General features: G+C 53.9%; 3 protein-coding genes across 10 annotated transcripts; 1 reads left to right on the top strand and 2 right to left on the bottom strand.

The window, feature by feature from the left end:
* Window positions 1-82: 82 nt before the first annotated feature.
* Window positions 83-6,056, bottom strand: PRSS53 (serine protease 53). 4 transcript variants are annotated; one of them, XM_032605490.1, is made up of 10 exons: window positions 5,124-6,056; window positions 4,148-4,168; window positions 3,879-4,041; window positions 3,289-3,551; window positions 2,991-3,145; window positions 2,627-2,846; window positions 1,680-1,833; window positions 1,351-1,595; window positions 1,119-1,264; window positions 83-888 (listed from the first exon to the last, which is right to left on the bottom strand). In XM_032605490.1, exons 1-10 carry the CDS (start codon window positions 5,179-5,181, stop codon window positions 571-573), a joined length of 1,743 nt encoding a protein of 580 aa, XP_032461381.1. In that variant the 5' UTR covers window positions 5,182-6,056; the 3' UTR covers window positions 83-570. The 4 variants fall into 4 exon arrangements, with proteins under 4 accessions (XP_032461381.1, XP_032461380.1, XP_032461379.1 ...); XM_032605489.1 differs by having other exon boundaries at window positions 2,991-3,148; XM_032605488.1 differs by having other exon boundaries at window positions 3,879-6,056.
* A 1,357-nt stretch (window positions 6,057-7,413) lies between these two features.
* VKORC1 (vitamin K epoxide reductase complex subunit 1) lies at window positions 7,414-9,671 on the bottom strand. Of its 2 annotated transcripts, XM_032605502.1 has the most exons (3): window positions 9,276-9,651; window positions 8,361-8,470; window positions 7,414-7,882 (listed from the first exon to the last, which is right to left on the bottom strand). In XM_032605502.1, exons 1-3 carry the CDS (start codon window positions 9,446-9,448, stop codon window positions 7,674-7,676), a joined length of 492 nt encoding a protein of 163 aa, XP_032461393.1. In that variant the 5' UTR covers window positions 9,449-9,651; the 3' UTR covers window positions 7,414-7,673. The 2 variants fall into 2 exon arrangements, with proteins under 2 accessions (XP_032461393.1, XP_032461394.1); XM_032605503.1 differs by lacking the exon at window positions 8,361-8,470 and having other exon boundaries at window positions 7,416-7,882; window positions 9,276-9,671.
* Window positions 9,672-16,478: 6,807 nt separating this feature from the next.
* Window positions 16,479-21,521, top strand: BCKDK (branched chain keto acid dehydrogenase kinase). 4 transcript variants are annotated; one of them, XM_032605495.1, is made up of 12 exons: window positions 16,479-16,879; window positions 17,468-17,834; window positions 17,960-18,028; window positions 18,123-18,233; window positions 18,531-18,578; window positions 18,659-18,778; window positions 19,271-19,369; window positions 19,574-19,647; window positions 19,988-20,116; window positions 20,206-20,295; window positions 20,776-20,934; window positions 21,030-21,521. In XM_032605495.1, the coding sequence occupies exons 2-12, from the start codon at window positions 17,640-17,642 to the stop codon at window positions 21,172-21,174; spliced, it is 1,239 nt and encodes a 412-aa protein (XP_032461386.1). In that variant the 5' UTR covers window positions 16,479-16,879; window positions 17,468-17,639; the 3' UTR covers window positions 21,175-21,521. The 4 variants fall into 4 exon arrangements, with proteins under 4 accessions (XP_032461386.1, XP_032461388.1, XP_032461389.1 ...); XM_032605498.1 differs by having other exon boundaries at window positions 16,785-16,871; window positions 17,466-17,834; XM_032605496.1 differs by having other exon boundaries at window positions 16,835-17,128.
* The last annotated feature ends 1,288 nt before the right edge of the window (window positions 21,522-22,809 follow it).

Below are 22,809 nucleotides of genomic sequence, written 5' to 3' on the forward strand. Positions count from 1 at the left end.
AAAAACAGGAAAATTGCTCCCCCCAAAAAAAGAAATTTTCAAAGTACATGGCTGGTGTGGTTGTATCTGAGGGGATGATGAATAGGGAAAGCTGGGGACGCCTGCGTTGGACCACAGAGCTGGACGTGGAGGGGGCATCCACAGGGGAGGTCTCCCTGTGCTGCAGAGGGGAGCGGGGGCAGCTGTCGGTTGGGGCAGGCTCCTTCCCAGAGCCCATTGCGCTGTCGAGCCTGCCCCAGTGGGGGACAGGGTCGGGGGGGATGGCAGAGGGGCAGGGGCAGTGACGCAGGAATTGCCTCACTGTGACCGCAGCATCCCAGAGCCACCTGTCAACAGCCGGCTGGCTGGCCTGTCAGGGAGAGGAAGGAGGATGGGGCTGGCCTCGTCCTCACAGCTTCCCTCCCTTCCTCCCTTAGAGGAAGAGGAAGGAGGCGCTCTTCAGCCCCCATGACAGATGAGAAAAGTGAGGTCCGAAGAGGCTGAGAGGCGTGCTCTCCCAGTCAAACAATGACAAGAGCCAGAATTTGAATCCAGATGGGTCCGTCCACTGCTCCACTCCACCCAGGGCAGCTAGAGGTGGGTCAGGCCAGACCCTGCCCTGCCCTGCCCCAGGTCGAGAGAGAAGGTGTCTGTGGAGGCAGTGTTGGCACAAGGGCCCGGGGCCATGTACTCTTTGTTAGCCGGGCAGCTTTCAGGCTCGGCCTCAGGCCCTGGCTCCTCAGCGAAGTAGACCCGCCATTCCAAACTGCTGACCCAGTTCTCATAGGTGGGGAGCATTGTAAAGATGGCAGGCCTTGCCGGACCTTCGCAGGCATCTCCGAAGCTGTGCAGCCCAGCCAGGAACCATGTGCCCCTCACTTCCTGCACCAGCGGTGCCCCCGACAGGCCCTGTCAGGAGTTAGGGGACACTGGTGACTTCCTCCTCTCCCTAGGCAGCTTCATGGGGCAGAAGGGGCTGAGGCCGGGGCTGGGGGCCTGGCTGTTTGGGAGCTAGTTGGCAGAAAGGCTGAGTTTCGGTGAGAGGTCTGAGGCCAAGCCTGGCAGAAGGTCTGTTCGTGAGTGGCAGTGCGAGGGGTGCGAGGGGTCCGTGGGGTGAGGACAGGGGGAGTGGGGCTCACCTCACAGCTGGGCGGCTCACCCACAGCACTGGTGCACATCGTCCGTGGCAGAATGGGGGTTCTGTCACTCCCAAGGGCTGTGTGCAGGTGGCTACAGGCCCTGGACCCCAGGAGGGTCACAGGCACTGTCTGAGGGGAGCTGGTGCCTGCAGGGTGACAGAGAAGACCCAGCTGCTGCCTCGGCCTCTAGGCTAGATGCACAGCTGCTGGTGGCCCTGTCCTACCTACATACCTGCTCCTTGGCGGGCTAGCCCCAGGACCCAGCCGTGTTCCCCATCAGGCAGGTGGTGGTCCGCGTAGGGCAGGCAGAGGGGCCGCAGGCTGGAGCCCAGTGTTACGGGCTGGGCCAGCAGCAGGAGGGCCACGTCATAGCCCCCCTCTGGGTGGCTGTACATCCCATGCAGGATGACTTTCTTCAGGCCCCGCTCCTCTGGTCCGGCCCCCAGGCTTACAGTCCATTCCTCTGGGGTCTGGCGCCTGTGCAGGGACAGCATTGACAGCACTGGGTGGCACGGCTGCCAGCAAGGGTGGGGGCACAAAGGCAAGGGAGACGGGACTCACCCAGTGAAGCAGTGGGCAGCAGTCAGCACCACCTCCTCGGATACCAGGGCTCCGCCACAGGCCAGCTTCCCTTGGTGCTTCAGCCTGGCGTCCCAGGGCCATGGGGAGGGAGCTTCTTCTGCCTGGGGCCCTTCTCTCCTCAAGGATCCACAGGCTGAAACAGATGGATTACATCATCTGCCTTCCTGCTAAGTGCTCACTGCATGCCAGGCCCCGTGCTAACCGCTTCCCATGTGCTATCAACCATCTTCACAATATCCTTTTAAGTTGAATCTCGCTTACCCTAATTACCGAAGGTAACCAAAGTTCCAGAGGGGTTAAGTGACTTTCTAGCCCAGTAACCACAGGCAAATAGCCAACCTGAGATTCAAAATCCAGGGCCTAAGCTTTTAACTCTGATGGTCCAGGATCATGGGAGTGGCCTGCTCATCATTCCCTACCCCGCCTGTCTGCACCCTTCTGGGCTTGGAGTGGCCCCAGAACTCCTGGCTCACCGGTGCTTCTCTTAACATTAAGATAGAGCTTCCGCCTCAGGAATTATTTTGCATGCAGTTTGCATGTTAGTCACTTACTGCCAGAATTAATGCCCCACTGAGTGGGAGCCCTGCCCTCTCCAATCTCATGGAGTTCCTGCTCGGAAACTTGCAGCCTACCCCAAAACCTTCAGCCAGATCCCAGAAATTCCTCATCTTACCTAAACCCCAAATTCATAAAGTTCCAAAGCATCTATGCCTCTTAGCCGTAAATGGAGCTGTTCCCATCCTGGGGGCTGAAAGGGGTCTTATAAGCCCCCTCATTAGCCCCTGGCAGCGTGTGGATACCCTGTATCAGTTTTCTATTCTGAGCTGAAATTTGTTCCACTGTGGCTTCCACCTGCTGCCCAGAAGTCATTGCAGCCCTGAGGGGAGGTCCCCCCATGTCCCGCTCCTGACACTCGCTGCTCATACCTACACAGCTGTCCTCATCACTGATCTCTGGGGTCTCAGCATCCTGGGCTACAAAGGCTGCCCCCTGAGCTTGAGCCTGGAGCCAGGAGCTGTGAGCAGTCACGTCAGTCAGCAGCACAGGAGTGTCTTCCTGGGCACAGTCTGTTGCAAAACTGATGATCCCAGCTTGAACCCAGTGTCCGTCAGGTTCGCGGCACAGCACGGGGCCCCCGGAATCTCCCTGGAGCCGAGCAGTGTTGTCAAGGACAGACACCTGAGCCCCAGCCCTGGGCGGACACCCTCTACCTGTGTTCCTTCCCACCAGTCCCTGTGGAATGAGTGCCCAGCCCCCTCCTGTTCCCTTCCCTTGTCCTCCCCCTCAGACCTGACAGGGGCCCTGCATCCCGGGCTGGGGACCTCCACACAGCATCTCAGGCCGGGCCGGGCTGGCCAGCAGCCGCTGGTGCAAGCGGTTGTAGAGACAGTTACACGTGGGGCGGCTGATCAGACGCAGGTGTATATTCCGTAGGGCCCTGGGAACTGCTGAAAGAGAGGGGGTTGGGGCAGGAGTCTGGGCTCAGAGGAGCAAGGGAGACCGGGAACGTGGACAGTTGGCAGCTGAGGCTGTGTGACCTTGGGCAAGCAGAATGCCCCTCTGGGCTCCAGCCTGGGTCACCACTTACCGTCATTGTCCTGATCCCAGCCAGTGGCCCAGCAGTAGGTCCCAAAGGGAAAGCGATGGGCAGGTTGAGGCAAGCAGAGGGGTGTGTGGGCCACGGGGTGGGCGAGCTGTAGCAGGGCCAGGTCCGAGCCCTGGCTGTAGTGCTTATAGCCCCTGGGCAGCTGCAGAGCCGTCACCCCCACCTCCTCAGCCCCTGGGCTCAGCCCCTCATGGTTCAGAGAACCCAGGACAACCGACCAGGAGTGCAGTTCCGTGACTGTCGCCCTGGAAGTGGGGGGGACAAGACCCAGGCGTTGAGTGCAACGGGGGACGGTGACACCATGGGAGACAGCACAAAGTGGGTGAAAGACGGACAGAAAACCTGTGGCTTTAAGCAAGGTCCATCCTTCTCCCAACTCAGCTGTCTCATTTGTAAGGCTTCTACCATGAAGGGCTGTGAAGATTAACTTGATAGTATGTACCCGGCACATGGCATATTTTTAATAAATGGTACTTTGTTACTCTAGGGGCAGGGCTCAGTCTTGAGGGGGTTGGGGACAAATCATTCACCCCCAAAGCCAGAAACCCTGTTTGACCACAGCCGTGACTCACTTTTCTAAGCAGTGGGCCGCAGTGAGGACCCAGCTGTCCGCCACCAGGGACCCGCTGCAGATGTGGGCCCCCTGCCTCCTCACACTGGCCTGCCATGGCCACTCGCCAGGCACCGTGTTGCCCTCCTGAGGTGTGGAGGGGCCAGGGCCACGCTGCCCGCATGCTGTGGAGAGGCGGGGGTCAGGGTGACAGCAGGCCCCTGTCCTGCCCTCACCCCCGGCCCGACCCAGACCCAAGTAAGGCCCAGGCCCCATGGCCCCAGAGCTTACCATGCTGAGCTGCTTGAAGACCTGGGAAGAGAGAGACACAGGTGAGCCTTGGGGCAGGGAGCCTTACCTGCCCGGCCCAGCCTTGGTGGAGGGGACAGGTTTGGGGGGATTGGTGTGGGTTGCTGCTATGACTCTGTGGCTACCTCACCGGCCCCTCCCAGAATTAAAATATTTATATGAGGTCAAGAAACAGCTTGTATTGGAAGCTATACGGAGTGTACACTCAGTCATTAATTCTTCTGCCTCAGCTGTGCTCAGCACTCCTGGGCCTGAGCGGCAGGGCCTGGGGTTCAGCTTGGGACCAGGCCAAGCCTCCTCCAGGCTGCAGAACCCCCAACTCCTGCCCCCACCGCTGAGTCAGAGAGGCGGCCTGTGCATGTGGAGAGCATTAGCTTAATTGTGCCCTGTGCTGCAGAGGCCTAAGAGGAATAATTAGAGGCCTGCGTCATGCCCAAGTTGGGGAGGGCATCAAGAGATTGAGACTCACCCCGCCCCTGTTCTGACAACTCGGGCTCCGCCATCTTTCCGGAAACCACCAGAGACTCTACCAAAGGGTCCCCTGCCCTGCCTCTTCCCCATCACAGGCACACACAAACACACCCATTGAACATCTGCTCCAGGAGAGACGGGACGTATGTAAAGGCAGGGAGACTGAGGCCACAGAACCCCAGAACTTGCCTAAGGTCATTCTGGAAGTAGAGAGGCAGACGGGGCCACAGAGCGCACACACAGGCGTAATGACAGTTCCTGCAGACACAGACTATAATCCAGCCCAAGGAAATCATACCCATTTGGACACAGGTGGCCACATACCCCTCCCCAACACACACAGCTGGACACGGTTACGTTGCCACAGGCTGACTGTGGCTTCCCGGGCAGGCACTCTCTCACACACCAAGCTGCAGGGGGCTACTAGGGTAGAGGACAGCCCCCGAACCCCACCATACTGCCTCCCCTGCAAACACGGGTGACTCACCCTCTATGAGGACCACGGCTCCCAGGATGAGCAGCCTCAGTCCCCAGCTCCCCTTCATGCTGCTCCAAGCCACTCTGCCGCCTGTGCTCTGGTTCTCCTAGAAGCCACCTGGGTCTCCCTAGCTCCACCCCCAACTTGCTAGGAGTCAGGAGTCATTGCTTTTCCTGGGCTGGAAGGGAGCCAGCAGTTTCCAGCTCTGGGGCTGTGGCTGTGTGACCCTGGGCTGTTCACCACCACTCCCTGGGCCTCAGCCTTGGCCACACTGCCTGGGTTCGAATCCCAGTTCCCCCTAACACTTGAGTGACCTTGGACAGTTAGCCCATTTGTGCCTTGACTGAAAAACTCCAAACTGTTGAGTGTAAAAGTGCTTAGACCGAAGCCTAGCAGAGTAAACTTGCTCCCAAGCGTGGGAGCTGTCCTACTGGAACAGGTGAAGGGCATGGTGGGCAGGCCTTCCCCAGTTCTCATTCTTCATTTCAGCTTCCCTCCCAGGCCTGGGTCCAAATGGGTTTCATTTATCTTCTCCTATTTTGATTCAGAGGCAGGGTGTACAGAGCTAGGTGTCAAGGGGCCAGGCTGTCTGCTTCTTGCTGGCTACGAGACTAGCAAGTCTCAATGCCTCTCTGCTACCTTCCCGGGAAACAGGGTTACATGGTGCCCACCTTCCTAACAGGTGTTGGAAGACTCAATTAGGAGGGAGGAACACTCAGGATGCATCCTTTTCCTCTTCCTGACTTCTAACTCAGAACAGACCAGACTGTTCAGGGACCCTGACCCCAACCCAGAGGCAGCTGTGGCTCCGGTTAAGAACACAGACACCAGGGGCTTCCCTGGTGGCGCAGTGGTTGAGAATCTGCCTGCTAATGCAGGGGACACGGGTTTGAGCCCTGGTCTGGGAGGATCCCACATGCCATGGAGCAACTAGGCCCGTGAGCCACAACTACTGAGCCTGCGCATCTGGAGCCTGTGCTCCGCAACAAGAGAGGCCGCGATAGTGAGAGGCCCGCGCACCGCAATGAAGAGTGGCCCCCGCTTGCCACAACTAGAGAAAGCCCTTGCACAGAAACGAAGACGCAACACAGCAAAAATAAATAAATTAATTAATAAACTCCTACCCCCAACATCTAAAAAAAAAAAAAAAAAAGAACAGACACCAGAGCCATATGGCCCTGGTGAATTCAAGTCCTGAGGGCTCCCTAACCCCCTCGCCAAACTAGCTGTGTGATCTTGGGCAAATTACTTAGCCTCTCTGAACCTCAATCCCCTCATCAAGATATACAGTCAGCCCTCTGTATCCACAGGTTCCACATCTGCAGATTCAACCAACTGCAGATCCAAAAAAAAAAGAAAAAAATCCAGAAAGTTCCAAAAAACAAAACTTGAGTTTACTGCTTACCAACAACTAGCTACCTAGCATTCACATTGTATTTACAACTATTTACATTGTATTAAATATTATAAGTAATCTAGAGATGACTTAAAAGTATATCTTAAAGTACATGGGAGGGTATGTGTAGGTTATACGCAAATACTACGCCATTTTAATTAATTATTTATTTATTTATTTTTGGCTGCACCGCGCAGCTTGCAGTGGGATCTTAGTTCCCCTACCAAGAATTGAACCCGGGCCCACGGCAGTGAAAGTTCCAAGTCCTAACCACTGAACGGCCAGGGAATTCCCTATGCCCTTTTATATAAGGGACTTGAGCATCCTCGGATTTTGTTTTGAGGGTGGGTCGATGAGTCTCGGAACCAATCTCCTGTGGATACCAAGGGCTGACTGTAAGAATAATACCTACCTCATACAATTGATATAAGGATTAAAAGAGTTGACATGTCAGGGTCTTAAACAGTGAGTCACATGTGGATAAGTGCTTAGTACATACTGGGAAAAACAAAACAAAAACACAACCTGTACCTGGCTCTCCAGGGCTGCCAAGACTGGCTTGGGGTGGTAGATAAGGCAGCTGGAGGGGTTAGGTTAGACTACAGGAAGAACTTCCCAGCAAGCCTGCATAGAACCAGAAAGGCAGATCTCACATGCTTGGCTGTCCCAGAAGACAAGGCCTGGCTTCTGTGGGTAGGAGGGACAAGCTGCCAGCCCATTTCCTGGGAGTGGCGGCTGATGGCACCCCAGGTCTTGCTGACTCCACATACTGGAGAAGAGACTAACTACCCTTCCCAGCAGGCCCTCCACTCTCATTCTGACTCATATCTTCCTGTCCCAGAGGAGGAAAGACTGGGAAAGCCCCAACACTAAGGTCCCTGGCAGACAGATGGCTCAGATTTGGCTAATTTATTTAAGGAATTTTATTGCTCTGAACCATCCCTCCTTGGGCAATAGCAGGAACTTTGGAAACCAGTCTTTGGGGACAGAGGCAGAGGCACTAAGGTGAAGGAAACAGTGTGGCATGTTTGGTCCATTGTCCTGTGTGGGAGTATGGCAGGGGCAGGTTGCAGACTCTTCTAAGGATCCAGACGTAGCCTCCTTGGGCAAAGATCACAAGCCAAAGCAGAGCAGATGAGGTCAGCCTGGCTTGGGGTGAGGGCTCAGTGCCTCTTGACCTTGCCCTGGGGTTCCTGGACCTCCCGGAAGCTCAGCACCATCAGGCCCACATTGATGGCATAGGTGGTGATGCAAACAATGCAGAAATCATAGAGCACGAAGAACAGGATCCAGGCCAGGTAGACAGAACCAGCTAGAGACACCAGGGAACTCAACACCAGCAGGACAGATGCCCAGCGGCCCTGTAGGCAACCTGCAAGGCAGAAAAGGGTCAGGCATGGGCTTCAGGCATGGGCTTCAGGACTAGCTACCTCTAGAACACGCCATGACTCCATGGTGCCACCCAGATGGCAGGGGCTACTGGGGAAGAGTCTCTAAAATGAGAGGCTGTGACAGGCTCCGCCAAGGCCTTGGTTCTCCTATCTGTTCAATGATCCCTGGCACCCAAATAGTGAATTTTCCTGCTGAGCTCTACATGAGATGAAAGATAAGCAACCCTTGGTTTTCCCCCAGAAAGGAACTTCTGAGTCTTTTCCAGAAAACTGGGCTCCTATGAAGTCTCTAAGGGCCCTTCTGGCTCTGACAGTAAAGACTCCTTTAGGTTCCCACCTCCCAGGTGCTCAGTGATGAGCAGTTGGCCATCAGATGTCTGGGTCACCAAGATTGCAAGGGATGGGGCTGGGGTGGCCAAGACAGGAAGGGGCCTATCATGAGAGCGTAGGGCCGCTCACCTAACAACAACTGTAGTGTGTAGAAGATGCAACCGAATATGCTGTTGGATTGATTGAGGACGCTGTCCTTGCCCAGCACATGTTCCACCAGTCCGAAGCCCCGGCCCCACCTGGTGGAGGGGAGGGCCCAGGTTAGGAGTGTCAACTGAGTGCCATGGGCCTTATCCTGGGAGGGTTATTTCCAAGAAGCCATCTGGGCTGTCCTTCCCCTTCTAGCCCTTCCCCCAACCCCCACATGAGTCCAAGGGTCAATGGCCTCCAGGAACAGCCTTTCTTTGGCCAGGACAGGATTCCATGTCACTGCCCCTATCCTCCCCCATCCCCAGGTCACACCAGGCCATGGCTCCCCCATAGGCTCCCCTTTTCATCCTAGACCTTCAATAAGTCTTAACATAGTAAGGTGAGTACAACCCTTCACCTTGCTTTACAGAGTTACCAGAGACTGGGAAACCAGGGCAGAATCTTTCTGCCCTGGATCCCTAAATCTCCAGCGCCCTGGCCACCCTCTCCCCTATTCTGTTTTAGGTCATCCCACTAACCTAGACCCTCAAGCATAGCCAGACCTGGCCACCTTGTCCCCAGGCAAAGCCATCCTTAAGACCATAATCAGTCCCTACACTCGACCCCACCTCCCCGTCCTGCCCGGTCACTTATTCCTTGTCATCAGGACTCACGGGCACTCTCACTCGAATAACCCCAGTCCCCAGCACTATCTGACCCCTCTACTCCACACTCCTGTCTCGGACACACCCGTCTCGCCAGGCAACGTCCCCTTGAGCAGTCCGGCTTCGTGCGCCCGGTCCCCGGGCACCCCAATCCCAGATTCATCTGGCAACCTGGTCGCCATGCACACCTGGTCCCCATGCACCGCTCCTACGAGCAGCGGGTCCCCCAAGGCTTCACTCGCGCACGCACCTGGAAGAGAAGACGCGCGAACAGCTGATGGCGGTGCCCACGTCGCAGAGCGCGCGGTAATCCCGGTCCCGGGCGCGCGCCGCCTTCACGTGCAGCGCGTAGAGAGAGAGTCCTAAGCCCGCGAGGCAGAGCGCGAGCCGCACCCACCCAGGACTCCGCCAGGTATTGCCCATGTCTTCTGGTATCGCCGGAGGCGCCAGCCGGAAGGGAGCCAGCCACGGAGCAGGGGCGGGGCCGGATTTGGCCACGCTCTCTCCCGCCCGTCTGGCTGGGTGACTGGTCTGTTGGTCTCACACTCCCTGATCCAATTGGCTGTTCCTAGGATTTGGCAGGAGTGCTGCCTGGGTACTAAAACTGCTGAGGAATGCTGGGACTGGAAAACCGGATTAAGGGACGTGGGTACTTACTGATTTGACGGCCTGCCAGGCATGATGGGAATTGTAGTCGGGGTGGCCGCAATGCCTCAAGGGTAATGGAGTCTCCGGAGTTTTAAAAATTTTATTAACCGGGCTAACAGTATATAGAGTTTACTCTAGCCCAAGCCCTGCTCTAACTTTGCAACATCCATGAACTAGAGACCAGCGAATCGGGGAATCCAGCGAATACTGCGATCCGATCAAGAGCCACGCGTTTTCCCTGAAATTACTATCTCAGACATTATTAGGACTATAACCTCCAATCCACCTAGTTTGCCCAGCCATTCCCTCCTGCTGCACCAGCGCCTCCTGCTGGCCGATCTCTCTCTCTCCGTCTCTCCCCCACACGCCCAGCTCCATCACCTCCGCCATACCCTTGACAGTACCCTAACCTTTGTTCTATTGTGGCGCCACCTGGCGAAACCTGAGCCCAGATCAACCCAACAGTCCCTCCTTTCCAAGCCTTTGGTGGGCTAGCTGAGCTCCCCACTTCACAGACATAGCATCTATTGATGACCCCTCTCACCTATACTTCCCCTTCCTTCCCATTTGCATTGAAACTTTTCCCCATTTTAGAAGTTGCAACAAATATCCCTTTACAATCAAGTTTTTTGGAAGGTTTTACACTCGCAGCTTTTACTTCCTCACCTCTTCCTTGCTGCCCAGCACACCATAAACTAGCTCCTGCCCCCAATACTCCCCTGACAACTTACGGCTAGTGTCACCAGGATGCTAAATTCAATGCATATCTTTCAGTTCTTACCATGCTTGGCCTCCCAACAGTATTAATCACTGTTGGGCACTCCTTCCTGGGAACTCTTGTCTTCCTCTGGCTTCTGTGGTATTTCACTCTCCTGATGGCCCCCTTCCTTCTCTGGCTGCTCCTTCTCAGGCCCATTCCTTTTCTTCCAGACAATGTGGCCAGTGGAATAATGGCTCCTAAAGATGTCGGTGTCCTAATTCCTGGGACCTGTGAACATGTTAGTTTACGTAGCAAATGGGAATTAAAGGTTGCAGATGGAATTAAGGCTACTCATCTGCTGATTTTAAAACAGATTATCCTATGGATCCAATGTAATCACAAGGGTCCTTAAAAGTGAAAAGGGGCAGCAGAAGAAGAGATTCAGAGGAAGGTGTGACTATAGAAGAAAATCACAAAGAGATGCAGTGTTGCTGGCTTTGAAGATGGAGAAAGGGTGTCATGAGCTAGGGAATGTGGGTGGCCTGTAGTAGCAAGAAAAGTTGAAGAAATGGATTCTCCCCTAGAGCCTCCAGAGAGGAAATTTTTTTTTTTTTTTTGGCCCAGCCATGTGGCTTGCAGGATCTTAGTTCCCTGACTAGGGATCGAACCTGCGACCCCTGCATTTGAAGGGTGGAGTCTTAACCACTGGACCACCAGGGAAGTCAAAATTCCTGTTGTTTTGAGTCACTAAGTTTGTGGTAGTTTGTTATAGAAACAATAGGAAACTAATACAGAGGACTAAGACTTAGACCAGTTTCTCACTTCTTTCCACAGTTTTCTGGAGTGTTCCTATATCCATGACTGACTTCCCCCTGAATGAGTCATCTAAGAGGGAGCAAGGTGGAAACCACAGTATCTTTATGACTTAGCCTTGAAAGTCTCATATTGTCATTTATCCTATTCTATCAGGTCAGCCCTGTTCAATGTGGGAAGAGACTACAGTGGGATATAATTATCGGGAGGTGGGAATCATCGAGGATTCACATAAATCACCACAAAAATAATGACTTAAGAGAAAAACAATCATTTTATTTTCTCTCAGTTTTTAGGGGTTAGGCATTCAGTACGAGAATTTTGGCTGGGTAGTTCTGGCTCACATAACTGTGGTCAGATGCTGGCTAACTGGAATGCTGGAATGATGGGAGGCTGATAACCTGGCCTCTCTCTCTCTTCTTGCATCTCAGGGGCTATTCGTGAATTCCTGTAGCCTCTCCGTAGGCACTAGTTTGGGCTTCCTCACAGCATGGCAGACTCCAGGCTACAATAGCCAGTTTCCAAAGTTGTCTTCAATGATTTCCACCTCCTGGGATTCATAACATTGTGTAGTTTCTTCCCACATGAAATAGGGCTGATCTGACCCAGTAGGATAATACAGAAATGATGGTTTGTGACTTTGGCAGTTAAGTCATTAGGATATTGTGGCTTCCATTTTGCTCTCTCTTAGATCACTAACTCTGGGTGAAGCCAGTTGCCATGTTATGAGGACACTCAAGCAGCCCTAAGGAGAGGTCCACTTAGTGAGAAACTGAGGCTTCCTGTCAACAACCAGCACTAACTTGCTAGGCATGTGAGAGAGCCACCCTGGAAGTGGATTCTCTAGCATCAGTCAAGACTTCATGTGACTGTAGTTTTAGGCAACATGTTTTTGTTTGTTTGTTTGTTTTTGGCGGCACCCGTGCAGCTTATGGGATTTTAGTTCCTTGACTAGGGATCGAACCCAGGCCCTTGCAGTGAAAGCGAAGAGTCCGAACCACTGGACCATCGGGCAACATCTTGACTGCAACCTCATAAGCAACCCTGAACCAGAACCACCAGCTCAGCTGCTCCCAAATTCCTGACCCAAAGAAACTGTGTGAGATAATAAACGTTTATTGTTTTGAGCTGCTATATTTTGAGGGTAATTTGTCACACAACAATGGACAATTAATACAGGGCGATCAGACTGCTTACGTGGTAACTCAGGACTCCAGTAAAAGCTCTCCAGGGAGCTAAGTGGAAGCTGCATCATCTTTTATGATCTAGCTTCATAAGTCATCATATAGTAGCCCTTCCACTGTAATCACAAATTCGCTTAGCTCTAATGGGAAGGAACACAGAACTCCACCTCTTGATGTGAGAAGTGTCAAAGTCATATTCTAAGAAATTCATGTGGGCATGTGGGGCGGGGCATCTTTGGGAAACACAGACTGCCACATGAGGCAACATTGTTTCCACCGATGTCTTCCCTTACTCCTTACAGGTCACAGCTTCTGAAAGCTGACCTGAGCCCAGATCTCTTTCCTGGGCTCCACACCCCAGAGCAGAAACACTTCTTGGACATCACCATATGTATGTCTCACAGGCCAATCAGATGCAGTGCAATGCACCCCAAACTGAGCTTCTTACCTTCCCCAAACCTGGCCCTTCTCTGGGGTTCCCATTTTAACCATGCCCCCCCCCCAGTCCACCCAAGCCACTCCTCGTGGACCACTCTCTCATTCCCTATAATCTATGCAGACCACTACCTTGACCCAAACCATCATCACCTCCCACCTAGATAAATGCAGTAGCCTCATCTTTGGTCTCTCAGATATATTTGTCTCTTACCCTAAGATACATTCTCCATACAGCAGTCAAAGTACCTCTTTATCAAAAATTAAAAGATGTAGTTTTGTCACTCTGCCTTTCAATAGCTCAAGAAGAAAGCCCAATATTTCTTCCATTTATTTAATAAATGTTTATTGATCACCTGTTATGTGCCAGGGACTGTGTTAGGGGCACAGGATAAATCAGTATAGCAGACAAATATTCATACTGTGGGCTTACATTTTAGGAAAAAAACTGAGCAATTACTATGATAAATACATAAGTATATAGTATGCTGTCAGTGATACATGCTACGGATAAAATAAAGAGTAAAGCAGAAGGAATTCCCTGGCTGTCCAGTGATTAGGACTTGGTGCTTTCACTGCCTGGGGCCAGGGTTCAATCCCAGGGAACTAAGAGCCCAAAAGCCACACAGCGCGGCCAAATAAACAAATAAATAAATAAGAGTAAAGCAGTGTGAGGGGAATGGGGGTGGTTGCAATTTTAAATAGGGTGATCAGGTTGGGCTTCATTCAGCTGACATTTGGGCAAAAGCTTACAGGAGGTGAGGGATTAAGCTATGTGGAAATCTAGGGAAAGGGTGTTCCAGGCAGAGGGCACAGCTAGTGAGAGGTGGAACGTGCCTGGTATGTTGAGGGAAAAACAGGTGGGCCAGTGTGGCTGTTGCCATGATTATGGGGGGTGAAGACGGAACGGAAAGAGGGGACGGAGGAGTCGTTCAATCTTTCTGGGTCTCTGTTGCCCCATCTGTAAAATGAGGATAATCACATTACCTCAGAGGTTCGTTATGAAGATGAAACGAACACATGTGAATCTCTTAGAAGAGCGCCTGACCAACGGGAAGGTGGACTCTTGGGGTGCAAGTCCAACCTCCACCGCCGGGAGGTAGCAGCGAGTCCCGGCCGGGCTGGTCCAGCGCGCAGGGTCAAATGCACTGCCGGCCACGCCACGGCCACGTGAGCGCCGGGATCCGGCACGCTTCAAGCCATCTTTTGCTTCTCTGCGCACTTCGGCCTTCCCAGCGGGAGCACCCTCCCCTCTCCCTTTTAACGCTGGCTCAAGCCCTGCCTGCCTCCAGCCACCTCCAGAGCTGAGCGTGCTCCCAGTTTCACTCCAGGGTATTGCCGGGATGCGGGAAAAGAAAGGGTGGGAATGGTGTGGGGATGAGGGGCGAAGAGAAAATCCAGAGACTCAGGGAGCCCCTTCCTCATGATCTGTGCAGACTTTCCCCCAGTCCCTCAGGCAGGCCAGCCGGTGGTGAAGGGTCCCACCTCTGCTGAAGTTTAAAGACAGCTCCAGGGAATTCCTCGGTGGTCCAGTGGTTAGGACTCCATGCTTTCACTGCCGAGGGCCGGGGTTCAGTCCCTGGTCTGGGAACTAAGATCCCTCAAGCCGCATGGCTCAGCCAAAAGAGAAAAAAAATTTTCAAAAACAAAACAAAACAACCCCCCCCAAAAACTCCAAAATATCGCCTGCTTCACTTACCCCTTTGCTTTAAAATTTTAAACTATTTAGAAAATACATGACCATGGTGAAGAAAAATCTTGTCAGTATAAGTACACACAAACACACACTGAAAAGTCTCTCTCCCATCATCGCCTGCTTGGAAAAACTGTCTTTTCACTGGTCTCTCTTCGTTTGGTCTCACTGGTCCCAATCACTACCGCCAGAGCATTCTGTCTAAGAAGCAGATCTAGGGCTTCCCTGGTGGCACAGTGGTTGAGAATCTGCCTGCCAATGCAGGGGACACAGGTTTGAGCCCTGGTCTGGGAAGATCCCACATGCCGCAGAGCAACTAGGCCCGTGAGCCACAACTACTGAGCCTGCGCGTCTGGAGCTTGTGCTCCACAACAAGAGAGGCCGCGATAGTGAGAGGCCCGCGCACCGCGATGAAGAGTGGCCCCTGCTCGCCACAACTAGAGAAAGCCCTCTCACAGAAACGAAGACCCAACACAGCCAAAAATAAATAAATTAATAAATTAATTAAAAAAAAAAAAAAAAGAAGCAGATCTATCTAGTTAAAACCCTTCAGTGGCTTTTTTTTTTTAATTAATTAATTAATTGATTTTATTTTTGGCTGTGTTGAGTCTTCGTTGCTGTGCCGGGCTTTCTCTAGTTGCGGCGAGCGGGGGTTACTCTTCGTTGTGGTGCGCGGGCTTCTCATTGTGGTGGCTTCTCTTGTTGTGGAGCACAGGCTGTAGATCGCGGGCTTCAGTAGTTGTGGCACTCGGGCTCAGTAGTTGTGGCTCACAGGCTCTAGAGCTCAGGCTCAGTAGTTGTGGCGCACGGGCTTAGTTGCTCCACGGCACGAGGGATCTTCCCGGACCAGGGCTGGAACCTGTGTCCCCTGCATTTGGCAGGTGGATTCTCAACCACCGCGCCACCAGGGAAGCCCTCTTCAGTGGCTTCTTACTACTTCAGGACAAATGCACACTCATCCTTCAAAATTTGGCTCTGGTCACCTCATTCAGCTCCTCTCCTCCCAGACTCCACATGCTCCAGGCTCTTCCCTGTCCTGACATGTCCTTCTCACTCCAGCTCCTAGGTCTGCCCAGTCCTACTCACACTGCACCTATACCAATTTCCCAGACCTTCCTGTGTGGCTCTTAGCACAACTGATGACACGGAAATTGTCTGCCTTCCTCTTCAGGGCAGGGAAGGGTCTATTTATTTAATTCAACACCAATCTCCTCTCCTTGCACAGAAAAGTCACCTAAACTGTTTGTTGCTGGCATTAATTAGTAATAATGATAATGTAACAGGGAAGAGCCATATCTGACTACATGTTCCATCTGTTTCTTTTACTTTAACCTTTGCTTTCTGCTGCTTTTGTTCACTAAAAGGATACTGTCTACACACAAGGGCCTGCCTCGGGGAACCCTGCCCTTCTGCCTGAATGTTAAACCAAAGTGCCTTTGTTCAGGGAAACATCCGGACCCTGTCTGCCTTTGGGTGGCTATAAGAAAGAAGAAATTAACACATCCCCTCCCCGAGGCTGGCCATTCCAGGTGATATTTGCAAAACTTATGGCCTTTTTACTTTACTTCCTCATCTCCTCCCCCTCTCTGTGCTATAAAAGAAACTGGCATCCAAACCCCAATAAGTTGGTTATTTTGAGACTTTAGTCTGCCATCTTCTCGGTCTGCTGAATTGCTTGCCCAACACCTCGTCTCCTATGGCCTGTCGTGCGGCGAGCAGAGCGAGCTTAGACTCAGTAACAATAATAGTAATAATATTAATAATAATAATACCTAGTAGAGTGTTAATTCCACGCCTGGCACTATTCTGGGCACTTTACATATATAAATTCATGTGACCATACAACCCCAAGGTTGGTACAACCTCATTTTACCAATACGGGAATTGAAGTATTGAGTAGTTTAAGTAACTTGCCCCAGATGGTAAGTGGCTGAGCTGGGGGTTGAACCAGGCAGTCTGGTTTCCCACAGATGAGTCAAGAGCTAGAAGGGAGAAGGACGGGACCTCAGGGGAGGAATCCAGGAAGGGTTTGGTCTGTGCACTTTGCATCTAAGGGTCTTCTCGCCCTCTCGCATTTCTTTCCCAGAGATCCTGTTTTATAGAGCAGAAGACAGAGGCCCAGAGAGACCAGATAACTCCGGGAGCCCTGTGGAGAGAGCTGTGCTATTTATTTGGGGACCTGGGAGCAGAGACACAGCCACGATGGGCTGGCGCGAGTTGCGAGTCCTCCGCTCCAAACTACAACTCCCAGGAGGCACCGGGCGCCCATAGCCCACGTGACGTCACGGCGGCAGAGGGCGCAAGCGGCTCGGCCAGCCCGGCCGGTGGACTATTGGGCCGTTCCTCTCGGACCCGGCCCTGGCTCTGGCCCCGGCCCCGAGGTAAGTGGAGCTACCCGCTCAGACCGTGCCGCGAAGGCTTCGCAGCGCGCGCCCGCCGCCTCCGCCCTTGCTCTGGATTGCTGGAGCGCGCGTGGACTGGGGTTGGGGGGCTGGGGGACTGGCATCTACCATATGGGGAAGATCCGGGCCGAACCAAGTGACCCTGCGGAGGGAGGGAACCAGACCGGGACTCCCGAGCCGCTACTTCAACGGAGCCGACCCTGGGGTGCACAACACTGTGTGCCGCAGGTACGCAGGCCAGACACCGGCCGGGGTCCGAAGGCGCCGGATTAGGGGTCAGCCCCGCCCCCTGAACGAGGGTGCCCGGGATCAGAGGGAGCGGGGGTTGAGGTTTTCGGGCTGGATGGGTCTAAGGATCCTCTTCCCTCCAGACTACCAGATAGAACATCAGATTGAAAAATAGTAGCCCCGGAAAGCAAGGTTATCCAGGGTCGGCCTGTGTGTGCTTGGGGAAGTGGTTGAAGGGGTGGGCAGAGATTGTCCAAATCTGACTAACCAGTGCTCACGTGGAAAGATAGTGCGCCTGGATTCAGAGCCTTACAACTCCCCCTTCTTCCGCCTTTATAGATGGGAGCTGCTCCTGGAGGCTGAGCTTGTCAGCATCTTCGACCGGCTCTCGCCCCTGAAGTCAGAGAAGTGCCCCTGCCCACCCACACCCTTCTTGCCCCATTTTGGGGTCGCCTCCATCTATCCGGTCCTCAGCCCTAGTGGCCGCCCAGTTCGACAAAAGAGCAAAACGATGATACTGGCTTCCGTGCTGGGGAGCGGACCCCGGGGCGGGCCAGCACTCTGGCCTCTCTTGGGGCCCTCACTGTCTCTCCGGGCCCGCTCCACATCAGCCACCGATACCCACCACGTGGAGATGGCACGGGAGCGCTCCAAGACAGTCACTTCCTTTTACAACCAGTCGGCCATCGATGTGGCAGCGGAGAAGGTGTGCAGCTAGGGCGGTGAGGCCTGGGTCCAGAGCTGGAGTGGGTGTCCAGGGAAGGGGTGGAGCTAATATGATGGGGGCAGGGTGTCAGAGATTCAGTGCTCAAGGGCCCTCTGCCCCTCCAGCCCTCAGTCCGTCTCACTCCGACCATGATGCTCTATTCAGGCCGCTCTCAGGATGGCAGTCACCTTCTGGTAAGATTCCTGCCCCTATTTTTCTCTTGGTCCCTGGAGCTCTGACCCAGCCACTCAGGCCCTGGCCTTAACTTCCTTCCTCTTTTTCTTCTAGAAAAGTGCCCGGTACTTGCAGCAGGAGTTGCCAGTGAGGATCGCTCATCGTATCAAGGGCTTCCGCAGCCTTCCTTTCATCATTGGCTGCAACCCCACCATACTGCACGTGGTAAGGTGGCCTCAAGGCGGCGTCGGTTTCCCTAGTAGAGAGGACCTTAGATCAGTGTGCCCACCGCCCATGGGGGAAATGGAGAGACGGAATCAGAGTGGTAGAGGCTTACCTGCCAAAAGGTTTCAGGGCCACAGAGGACTCGGACCCAAGCCTTCATGGAGGCTTGAAAGGCCATGATGGGGTTTGAACCAAATGAATTGGGGTGGATGGCGATCCCCATAGGTGGGCACAGGTGGCTGTTCTCTACCTGGTGCCCACAGCATCCCTGTGAATTCCCACACCTCTTCCTTGCAGCACGAGTTGTACATCCGTGCCTTCCAGAAGCTGACAGACTTCCCTCCGGTGAGGGCTGGGCCAGGGCAGGGTGAGGGGCTGAGAAGTCAGGGCTGGACCATCCAAGCTCATGACTCTGTGGCCTGCAGATCAAGGACCAGACGGATGATGCCCAATACTGCCAGCTGGTGCGACAGCTGTTGGACGACCACAAGGATGTGGTGACCCTCTTAGCTGAGGGCCTGCGTGAGAGCCGGAAGCACATAGAGGTCAGGGGCAGTGCAATGGGGGCTCAGGCCTGTTGGGAGGGCCTGGGAAGGGCACAGGGTCTTTTTTTTTTTTTTTTAACAGTTTTTGTTTTTATTTTTTGTTTATTTATTTTTGGCTGCGTTGGGTCTTTGTTGCTGCACGCGGGCTTTCTCTAGTTGCGGCGAGCGGGGGCTACTCTTTGTTGTGGTGCACGGGCTTCTCATTGCGGTGGCTTCTCTTGTTGCGGAGCACGGGCTCTAGGTGAGCGGGCTTCAGTAGTTGTGGTGCGCAGGCTCAGTAGTTGTGGTGCATGGGCTCAGTAGTTGTGGCTCGCGGGCTCTAGAGTGCAGGTTCGGTAGCTGTGGCGCACAGGCTTTGTTGCTCCACGGCATGTGGGATCTTCCTAGACCAGGGATCGAACCCGTGTCCCCTGCGTTAGCAGAAAGATTCTTAACCACTGCGCCACCAGGGAAGTCCCAGGGACAGGGTTTCTGAGCCCCTACTCTTTACAGGATGAGAAGCTCGTCCGCTACTTCTTAGACAAGACGTTGACTTCAAGGCTTGGGATCCGCATGTTGGCTACACATCATCTGGCGCTACATGAGGACAAGGTGGGGCACGGGGACCTGAGGCCTACCTGGGAATGTCAAGTGGGGCAGAGAGGACTGAGCCAGGAGCCCCCATGGGCTGGGGACCCGGGCCGAGGGCCTGGGGAGAGCCTTGGGGCTGCTTCCGTAGTCTAGAGTTTGCAAGCTTTTGGTGGCCACGGTGTGGGTGGAGGTGATCCCTGGTCCTGACCTTCTTTCTCCTGCCAGCCCGACTTTGTTGGCATCATCTGCACTCGCCTCTCACCAAAGAAGATTATTGAAAAGTGGGTGGACTTTGCCAGGTGAGGCTAGAATGGCTAAGGGGGTGACGTCTTCGGGCAGGGAAGGTTTGGGTCTGATCCGTTGCCCAGGGCATGGTCCAGGGCAGGGTTTTTCAACTGTGACACTGTTAACGTTTTGGGCCAGATCATTCTTTTTTGTGAGGGGCTGGCCTGTGCTTATTAGGATGTTCAGAAGAGTCCCCGGCTTCTACTCACTTGATGCCAGTAATATTCTCTAGCTGTGACAGCCAAAAATGTGGCTAGAGATTGAGATTGTGAAATTTCCCTGGGAGGGTGGGGACAGAATCACCTCCAGTTGATAACCACTGGTTGAGGTCTGAACCCTTGCTCCTTTCCGCAGACGCCTGTGTGAACACAAGTATGGCAATGCCCCCCGAGTCCGCATCAATGGACATGTGGCTGCCCGTTTTCCCTTCATCCCGATGCCGCTGGACTACATCCTGCCCGAGCTGCTCAAGAATGCCATGAGGTGGGCTGCTGGATATATTGGAAGGGGGCAGACAGGAACTGGGGTGAGGCTGGGGCACCACCACCTACTGATCTTTGCCCCCTGCACAGAGCCACAATGGAGAGTCACCTAGACACTCCCTACAATGTCCCAGATGTGGTCATCACCATCGCCAACAATGATATCGATCTCGTCATCAGGTTTGCCCTGGGTGGGAGTTGGGGTGGGATGCATGGGGGTTCCGGGCACTGTTTCTGATTGGCTGGATGATCTCAAGCCAGTACCTGCCCCAGTCTGAGATTTAGTTTCTGGTTGGACAGGATATTCTCCAGTCCTGAGATTGCCATGAGCTGGACATGAGTGGATCTGGGGCCAGCTGTGGGCCCCAGGGCCCTGTCCTTGTCAGCAGCTGAGGGGCCCAGAGTGGGAAAAGAGTCAGAAATAAACAGTCTGCGGTGCTGGTCTGAGAATAAACGTCAAGTCCTATGAGGAAGTATAAGCAGTTAGTGGCAGAGGTAAGGGTGGAGAAACATAGCTTAAAAAAACAAGGCCCAAGAGTCTAGGTGACCACATTCCATGTCTGCATGGAAGCGAAAGGAAGCTCGACTTAGCACTGTCTACTTGGGGAGGTAGTGAGCCCCACCAAAGCTGAGCCAAACCCGTCGTCGTCATCCTGCCAGGATTTCAGACCGGGGCGGGGGAATCGCTCACAAAGACCTGGATCGGGTTATGGACTACCACTTCACCACAGCTGAGGCCAGCACCCAGGACCCCCGGATCAGCCCCCTCTTCGGCCACCTGGACCTGCACAGTGGTGGCCAGTCGGGACCCATGCACGGGTGAGGCCCCACCTGGCCAGAATGGAGGGGCGGGGGGGCGGGGCAGGAGACTCAAGCCTCTGAAGCCCGTGTTCTGTCCCCTTGCCCACCCCCAGCTTTGGCTTCGGGCTGCCCACATCGCGGGCCTACGCGGAGTACCTCGGTGGTTCCCTTCGGCTGCAGTCCCTACAGGGCATTGGCACGGACGTCTACCTGCGGCTCCGTCACATCGATGGCCGGGAGGAAAGCTTCCGCATCTGACCCTGCAGCCCTTGGCCTGCTTGCCTGCCCAGGCTAGGCCACACCCCTTGGCAGGACCTTCCGGGCCCAGCAGGGTGCCACCCTGCTCTACACACTGCTGCATCTCGGGTCTTAGGGCCCCAAGCAGATGGACTTACGTGGAGCCAGGCACCTCCCCTCCTCCTCGATGGGGTCCACTGCTTCCCTGCCTCCAGGCCTTAGAGGGGATGAAGTGGGGACCCTTGGGGTCTCCAGCACCAGCTCCGTCATTCTTGTTCCTGGGGAACCCCCACTCTGCCCTGCTGTTTGTTATTAAAGTTCACATTTTGAATGCCCTCTTGGGCCCCGTGTGTGGGCAGGGCAGGTGAGCCTTTGTTTCTGCCCCCATTCAGGTCCCCTGGGCCCTTGGGTTTAACTAGTTCATGTTCCAGTCTCTGTCCTCACAGCCTGGCAGACCAGGAATGGAACTGGCCCCGAGTCGCTTGCATGTTACATTTGGCGGGAGTGGGGATGACTTGGGCAGTTTGTGCAAAGACCTTTCATTTATTTCATTTACCAAATGTTTCTGGCTCCCAGACAATATTGAAGGCCCGGGTTGGCCCACCTTTAGGCCTCAGTTCTGACTCTTCCCTTCCCAGCAGTCACAGGTTGCGGAGGTGTAGGTCACCAGACTAGGCAACTTTCCAAGCCACCTGATTCCTGAACCTGAGTAAGATTAAAAATACTGTCTGCCAGCTGTGCTTGCTGTTGCCAAGGAAAGGAACACACCAGATTGTGCTCTGACAGGCCCCAGAGGACAGTGGGGTCCTGGTAGGGAGGGCAAAAGGAAAGGACTCCAGGGAGCAGGTGGTGAGGTGACCGCCTATCTTGCCAGGGAAGGAGAAGGCCTGAAGGCCTGCTTGGTGGAACTGCTGATGGAGGTGGGGCACTGAGGGGAGACAGGAATAGTTTCTGGTGGTGGGAAACCATAGGGACTTGCCAGGCTGAAAATCCTGCTGGCTGCAGGGCAGAGGGGGGTGAGACTGGAGAGGTAGGTGGCAGTCAGGGTGAAAGACCTTGAATTTACAGTGAAGAAGCATGGGTTTTATCCTGGAGGCAGCGGGGACCCATGGAAGGGTTTTAAGCTAGGAAGGGATGTTTCAGGTTGGGTTCCCTAGAAGCACATCTTAAAAGGAGGATTTGTGTCCGAGTGATTTGTTGAGAAAGTGCTCCCAGAAGGGAGTAGGGGAAGTGGGCAAGGGAAGGGCAGGAGGCCAGGCAAGAGAGCTAAGCTCCACAGTCAGTGATGGACTCCTCCACTGGACAATCATTTGTTTAATGTCCCTATTTGAATGGGGTTGGGGAGGTACTTAAAACTCGCTGGCTAAGAACTTCTGTTTTCATCTCTTCTGAGGCAAAATAGCTCTATTAGCCTGAGGGGCAGTTTGCCAAACAAGCCTCTGGTGCTGGCTTTTGAAAGCCCATCAAAGGAAATATGAGCACAAAGAAGCAACAGAAAGATTCTAGGGGATCTGGGTGAATCATCTACATAGTTCTAGGGGTGGGTGGAGAGTGGGAAAAGGTACTACAGTTTTTAATTTTTTTCTCTTGCCTGATTTTTATTTTTTGTTTCATATGCTGCCAGAGAACTGGCATTTACTGCTCCCCCCAAACTCC

This window comes from Phocoena sinus, chromosome 15, assembly GCF_008692025.1.
Source record: "Phocoena sinus isolate mPhoSin1 chromosome 15, mPhoSin1.pri, whole genome shotgun sequence".
Classification (NCBI taxonomy): Eukaryota; Metazoa; Chordata; class Mammalia; order Artiodactyla; family Phocoenidae; genus Phocoena; species Phocoena sinus.

Excerpts from the sequence above, each read along its gene's own strand:
- PRSS53 (XM_032605486.1), bottom strand. The coding sequence starts at position 4,150 with ATGGTAAGCTCTGGGGCCATGGGGCCTGGGCCTTACTTGGGTCTGGGT. Across the intron at positions 1,596-1,679 it reads GCTGCCCACTGCTTCACTGG|GCGCCAGACCCCAGAGGAAT; the intron begins GTGAGTCCCGTC and ends GTCCCTGCACAG. Across the intron at positions 889-1,118 it reads GTGAGCCGCCCAGCTGTGAG|GGCCTGTCGGGGGCACCGCT; the intron begins GTGAGCCCCACT and ends AACTCCTGACAG.
- BCKDK (XM_032605495.1), top strand. The coding sequence starts at position 17,640 with ATGATACTGGCTTCCGTGCTGGGGAGCGGACCCCGGGGCGGGCCAGCA. Across the intron at positions 18,029-18,122 it reads AGGATGGCAGTCACCTTCTG|AAAAGTGCCCGGTACTTGCA; the intron begins GTAAGATTCCTG and ends TTTTTCTTCTAG. Across the intron at positions 18,234-18,530 it reads ACCCCACCATACTGCACGTG|CACGAGTTGTACATCCGTGC; the intron begins GTAAGGTGGCCT and ends TCTTCCTTGCAG.
- VKORC1 (XM_032605502.1), bottom strand. The coding sequence starts at position 9,448 with ATGGGCAATACCTGGCGGAGTCCTGGGTGGGTGCGGCTCGCGCTCTGC. Across the intron at positions 8,471-9,275 it reads TCGCGCGTCTTCTCTTCCAG|GTGGGGCCGGGGCTTCGGAC; the intron begins GTGCGTGCGCGA and ends CCCCTCCACCAG. Across the intron at positions 7,883-8,360 it reads CACACTACAGTTGTTGTTAG|GTTGCCTACAGGGCCGCTGG; the intron begins GTGAGCGGCCCT and ends TCTGCCTTGCAG.